The sequence below is a fragment of the Odocoileus virginianus genome, chromosome 6 (assembly GCF_023699985.2).
Source record: "Odocoileus virginianus isolate 20LAN1187 ecotype Illinois chromosome 6, Ovbor_1.2, whole genome shotgun sequence".
NCBI lineage: Eukaryota > Metazoa > Chordata > Mammalia > Artiodactyla > Cervidae > Odocoileus > Odocoileus virginianus.
The window spans coordinates 16,683,618-16,690,228 of record NC_069679.1 but is presented as its reverse complement, the minus strand read 5'-3'; the positions used below and the strand labels follow the sequence as shown (position 1 = coordinate 16,690,228).

Here is a 6,611-nt window from a genome sequence, read left to right as displayed (position 1 = left end):
CAAAGAAACAAAGAAATAAATTTAATGCAAAATAAACCCTGCTGAACAAATATCAAAATTTTAAGTAACAGTATCTGACTCTACACTGTTAAAACTCATGCACCCCACCTCATCCTAAATCCAACCCTGTCAGAATGGGTCTTAATTTAAAATTCAGATATTTTGTTCATCAGAAATTTTTATATTGATCCTTAAAATTTTATTTGACTCTATGACTCTGGGGATTTTGGTGTTCCTCAAATTTTGGGTGTCAAATGAGTACCTTACTTCCCTTACCTAATTTCAGGCCTGCATAGGATTCACTCTTGGTTCTCATCAAATGACCCACAGAAAAAGGAGAAGGAATTAAAACACATATAGAGTTTATGGTTTAATTCAGTAGATTTTTTTTTATTGAAGCAGAATAAAAAGATTCCAGCTCAGCAATAGTGGAAGGATAAATGCATTTCACTCTGGGCATGGCCCCATGTCCACAGCGTGCAGGAAAACCAGCAGCAGTGCTTCTGAGAGAGGAGATGAGAGGACGGCAGACTCTGATGCTAGTCTCAGATTATTCAGTGTATCTCTGGATTTTAGATGGCCTCATGTCATCACAAGTGACAACAATAAACCCCTCTGTGGTGAAAACGCGGTAGTTGCAGGCAGGATATCTGGTGCCTTCAATGAGCTTACAGACTGTCATTTTGAACTCAATTTCACTCAGGAAGCAGAGACCAGGGCTGTGGTTTTGGCAAGGCACCCTCCTGGGAGAATTGCAAACACCGTTGATATTTCGAGGCCTCTCATGGATGAAGAAATGGTCTTTTTTGCAGGTGTTGTTGGGTTCCTTGATGACTCTTTGTATGATCATGTGGTTGCAGTACCTCATCGGAATGTCACTCTGAGGGTAATCCACATGCAACTGCTCTAAAGTTGCTGCCACTGCATCCTCATCCAGCTCATTTTCCCAGAATAGAAGCAGCAAGAAGATTATCACCATTAGTATCATCAGGGGTATGAGATCCTTCACGTGTTTTGGCTTAATTCCTATAAAGGAAGAGAAGACAGCAAATATTGGAGAGTGATCAGATTCCACCAGCCCCATCCACTGACTTTCTCCCCTGTGCTCAGTCATGTTCAACTCTTTGCGACCCCATGGACTGTAGCCCACCAGGCTTCTCTGTCCATGGAATTTTCCAGACAAGAATACTGGAATAGGTTGCCATTTTCTACTCCAGGGATCTTCCTGACCCAGGGACTTTCTCCCCTGGCCTTTGATATTTTAATAGCCTTCTCTCTGTTAATAAAAACCATGCTAACCCTGCAATGTTCAGCTAGAGGTACAGCTCCCCAAGAAAGCCCTTTCTGATCATTTTAGCTCTCAGGCTGGCATTGATCAGTTCTCTAATTATTCCTGGGTTTTGGTGGTGGTGGTGGTGGTCTCCATAGCTTCTTAATAGTTGGTATCTCATCACCTGTTTCTCCTGAATCCATCAGAGTGCTTAATACAAAGCAGAACACACAGAAGCTATTAAAAGTACCCCATATCTGATTGTTTTATTCCTATTACTAAACAACTTTCTCTCCCATAATTGTCTTAACCTTGATCCTACACAATTCCATATGCTTTTTTAGCACTGTCTACTGATCCTTTCCTCCCAATTCCTTTCCAACCTCTCCTTCTGTCGATCTTACTTGGTTTTGTGCTAGACCCTCTCACCTTTGGTTTTTGCTGTAGCTCTCATAGACAACATATCCTTGTGATCATGGAACTCAGAAAGTCCTTTGTGTCTCACTGTTCCCAGACAATAACTGGTAGGGAGCCAGCTGAGTGTGGGCAGGTCCAAGTGGAAGGAGCAGAAAGGGAGGCGCCTGTAGGAAGGGAGTGTGCTCGGCTGCCTTCAGGAAGAGAAGTTACTTTCAGAGGGACAGTTGAGGAAGGCAGGTCCTGTTTGTGTCCTCATTAAAGGAGCAGTGACTTTTCAAAACACTTATTAAAGTCCTGAGTCTAGTTATTTTCCAAATTTTCATCAGTCCTGACTACAAACCTCTGAAGTAGCTGTTATCTCCACTTCATTAATGAAGAAGTAAGTTGCAGAAAGTTTCAGGCAGAGATCTGATGTGGCAAAAATAATAAAAATCTCACCATCTCAATCCTTAAGCCTTGAATTCCAGTTTCAGCAAATTTCATTCCCACGTGGCGTCCAGGGCAGGGAAGAAACAATTCCTGGACATTAACATGAGTCTTTATAAAGCCCTAGGCTCTCAGAGAGCATGGTAATGATTTCCAAACTCTGCTGAACTTAGGAATCTCTGAGGCATTTTTAAATGCCACCTTGAGGCATTCTGCCTCAGTTAGTGTTGGGTAAGACCTGAGTGCTGAGTATATTAAGAGTTTCCCAGTGACTCTAATATGCAGCAAAATTTGAGAACCACTGAATTATAGTATACATTGGACACCTACATGGAAAATTAGTAGATAAGGGCTTAAGTAAAATAGTGACTCAGGTATTGAGACAATAGAATTATTTTTGTTGCCAAAATCTTACAGTCTTTGATACAGGAATGGGAAAATGGACTTAATTTTGCTCTTTCTTGCTCTGAAATGATTTGTCTTTTGGAAAGACAGCTACACAGTCTCCTTTGTATGTATCTGTATATGTCTTTCTAATTGTCATGTAGAAGCTCTTTGGGGGTTAAAATTTGTCTGGGAGTCAGTCCTGGAAAAGTCTTCAAAGAATGTGTCTCTTTCTATGCAATAAAAATAAAAGCATAATTCCAGACCATGAAGATCAACATGCAGGAGGTTTTTATTTACTTTCCCAAAATTTTCACTCTGGCTGTCCTTTCACAATTCAAACTGTCCTGTTTTAGTATGTGCTGCAAAAATGCCACAAAGATATAAGTGCATAATTAATTGTTTGTGAAATTTTCAATTAACAAATTTTGATTTGCACATCTTACAAAAGCATTTCTGTTGGATAAAAAGAACTCTATCTATGTATTGTCACAAGTTCACTGCTTCCTGCCAGGATTTCCAAGTTGCTAAAATATAGATGTGATACTAAGTTTACAGGCAAGGAATCAACTCTTGTTACAAAATTTATCCTCAACTAATGCAACTAGGCCTATCTCTTATTTCAGAGTATTACCCTTTTGCAATAGAGTTGAGGCTGGGTTTAAATGTTTTATAGTGCTGGCAGCCAAATGGAGAAAACATTTGTAATTCCTAAAACTAACCAAAGATTAACACCTACAGATAAGGAATTCCTTCTTTCAGTGGTTCAGTTCAGTCGCTCAGTCATGTCCGACTCTTTGAAACCCCATGGACTGCAGCTCGCCAGGCTTCCCTGTCCATTCCCAACTCCCGGAGCTTGCTCAAACTCATGTCCATCAAGTCGGTGATGCCATCCAACCATCTCATCCTCAATCATCCCCTTCTCCTCCTGTCTTCAATCTTTCCCAGCATCAGGGTCTTTTCCAAGGAGTCAGTTCGTCACATCAGGTGGCCAAAGTATTGGAGTTTCAGCTTCAGCATCAGTCCTTCCAATGTATATTCAGGACTGATTCCTTTATATCAACAATAAAAAGACACAAACACTCCAGAGGAGAAAAGATTGTCAAGAGTTACGAAAAGTCAATTTCAGAAGAGGAAGTCAATGCTTAACTGTGTTGGTAATCTAATAAATGGAAATTAACATAACCAAGAGATAAGTGGTTTTTAACCACCAGATTATCAACAACTAGAATATCTAACATCAAGTGCTGGAAAAAATGTTAGTAGACTTGAAAAATTGGTGCAGTAATATTGGAAAGTAATCTGGAAGTATTTGGTGAAATTATGAATGGGTATAATCTGAGACCGTGTAATCTTATCCCGATCATAGACTCCAACAGAGTTCTTCCAGATAGAATATGTGCAGGGATGTTCATCACGGCATGATAAGTGGCAGAAAAGACCTAAAGGTAATGTAAATGTCCCGCATGACAGAAATGGACAGGTAGAGATGTTTTAGATACATAAAATAAAATAGTATAAAACAGCTTCAAATAATGCACTAGTTTTACAAATAACAACATGTATAGCACTCCAAAACATGGTGCTGTGTGAAAAAAGAAAAATCACTGCCAGTTGATTTAAATTGAAAACATTCATGCTCCAAAATAATATATTTTCCAAGGATATACAATATCTAAATAGGATGGAAGAACGTGGATTACATCCTCTAAGACAGATGCCCATGAGAATGAGAGAAATAGAAGCAAGGATAAGGGATAAAAAGGAAAAATAATAAAATTGAATAAAACCAGAGAGGCTGTAAACAGAATATGATCAACTTAGTTCTGTGCATCTGAAGAGGGAAGGGAGTGAAGAAGAAAAGAGGGAAAGAAGGAAGGATGGAGATGGAGGGGGAAGAGGAGAAGAAGGAGGCAGGGAGGAAGGGAGGGCGGGGAGGAGGGGGGGGAGAAAAAGGGAAGGGATTATCAGATGATTGCGCTCAACCTAAAATTCCCACCACTCTCCCTTTGCTAAGTCTCAGGTCTATCTCAGAAGACTGCAGGAGGCAGATAGCTGCTGGAAACTAATATCAGTGCCAGGATGTAGAACAACGTAAGTAATTCCTCTCACGACTCATCCTGTCAAAGTAATGAGCTCTGCTCCAGGACAGCTAGAAACTGAGCCACGTCCCACATTGTCTGTGACAAGGCAGTGGCCTCCAAGGGACAGTAGAGAAAGCAAGCACTTACTCTGGATGCCTTCAGCTGCCACGTGTGAAGTGTGGCTGTGCAGAGGCCACCAGGGACAGAATGCATGGAGGGAGAGAAATGCGCAAAGACCTCCAGCTGCTTCACCTCCCTGGAAACTGTGGCGCTTACTCATGTCCCACAGATGTGGTTGGCTACCCTTGCAAGACTTCTGCAGTTGCCCAATGCCTTGCTCACCTTAAAGCCATGTAGCAGATTGTATTTCTCCCCAAAATGACCACAGTATATTTCTATCCCGCAGTCTCTTCCAGAACCTTACCACTCCCTTAGCAAGATGTAGAGTCTCTGTCCTTTGCTGAGAATAAGGGTGGGCTTCTGTGCCTGCTCCCATCATGTAGCATCACGTGACCTCTCAGCCGAGGTCACAAGCTTCCACTGGGCCATGGTTCTCCGAGGACGTTGACTCTGGGTGTCCTGCAGAAAGAAGTCTGACTGTTGAGACCACACGGGGGGAGGCCATACAGCGAGGGAGATGCCCAGACTGCTCCACCCGTTTCAGTTCCCTGTGCATGAAACCACATACACGACCTCAAGCAAGAACTGCCTAGTGAAGTTCAACCTCCAGATTTAGGATTGAATGAGTGTTGTTGTTTTTGGCCACCATGTGGGATGATCTGTAAAGCAGCAATTGACAGACAAACTAAAGATCTCTCCATTCTGCCAAATCTCCCCAAGCAAATCCAATTGCACCAACTTTTAACAAATAGTACTACAGACACCACTGAAGTTTTCTTGGATATAGAGATGCCCAGGATGTTTTCCCCCGCAGGATCCAAGAACGTTCTAGACAGACCTAGGCTCACTTGCTCTCTCCTGCAGAGGAAACGTGTTGGAACAGACATTTGGAGGTTGCTTTGACTCTCCCTGGGAGTATGGGAGCCCTCCCTGGGCACAGGACCTCAGTTGTCACACAAACAATAATGCAAAATTAGTTTTTAAAATCTCCATCTGCTGTAAAACTATCAAAGTTCCCTTTTAACTCCCCCATCTCTCTCCATCTCTGACTTGAGAGCCTCGCTTCTCCATGGTGCAGCTCTTCTGTGTCTCCTGGATTCCACCTGTCCCTCTGTGCCCCCACCTTCCCATAAATACCTTGTAACCAAATCAAGACCCCTCCCAATGGAGGGGTGTATACATGTATATGTATGGCTGAGTCCCTTCACTGTTCACCTAAAACTATCACAGCTGTTAATTGGCTGTACCCCAATACAAAATTAAAAGTTTTTTTAATAAATAAATAAATAAATAAAAGTTTGAGGTAAGTCTGATTAATTATATTTTTTAAATCAGGTTTCCCAGGTGGCGCTAGTGGTAAAGAACCCTCCTACCACTGCTGCAGACATCAGAGACACAGGTTCCATCCCTGGGAGAAGGGTAAGGAAACCCACCCTAGTATTCTTGCCATAGACAGAGGAGCCTGGACTGCTATAGTCCATAGGGTCACAAAGAGGTGGACATGACTGAAACGACTTAGCACGCATGCATGGGTAATTTACAATATTGTGCTAGTTACTGCTGTTACAGCAAAGTGATTCAGTTATACATATGTACACATTCCTTTTTACATTCTTTTCCATTAAGTCTGATGAATTAAGTGAAAAGTTATGTAATAAAATACAAAATATGATTTCATTTTTGTGAAAACAAATATGTTCTTGAATGTTCTTCAAAAATGCCTGGCAAGATATCGGGGGGGGGGGGGGGAGACACTTCCTGATAACTGATTTACTTAAAAAATCAGTGCAGTATTGTAAGTAACAAATATTTTGCTGCCTAACAGGTATAGATCTTATTCTACAAACTTAGGCAAGAAAATTTGCATCACCTTATTGCTTCTATATCAAATTAAAGTTAATTCTAAGTCT

General features: G+C 41.4%; 1 protein-coding gene across 2 annotated transcripts; it reads right to left on the bottom strand.

Annotated features, from left to right (window-relative positions):
- Positions 1 to 388: 388 nt before the first annotated feature.
- RNASE12 (ribonuclease A family member 12 (inactive)) lies at positions 389 to 5,401 on the bottom strand. 2 transcript variants are annotated; one of them, XM_070468509.1, is made up of 3 exons: positions 5,006 to 5,400; positions 1,700 to 4,331; positions 389 to 1,026 (listed from the first exon to the last, which is right to left on the bottom strand). In XM_070468509.1, the coding sequence occupies exons 2-3, from the start codon at positions 1,731 to 1,733 to the stop codon at positions 551 to 553; spliced, it is 510 nt and encodes a 169-aa protein (XP_070324610.1). In that variant the 5' UTR covers positions 1,734 to 4,331; positions 5,006 to 5,400; the 3' UTR covers positions 389 to 550. The 2 variants fall into 2 exon arrangements, with proteins under 2 accessions (XP_070324610.1, XP_020754022.1); XM_020898363.2 differs by lacking the exon at positions 1,700 to 4,331 and having other exon boundaries at positions 5,006 to 5,401.
- Positions 5,402 to 6,611: the final 1,210 nt, after the last annotated feature.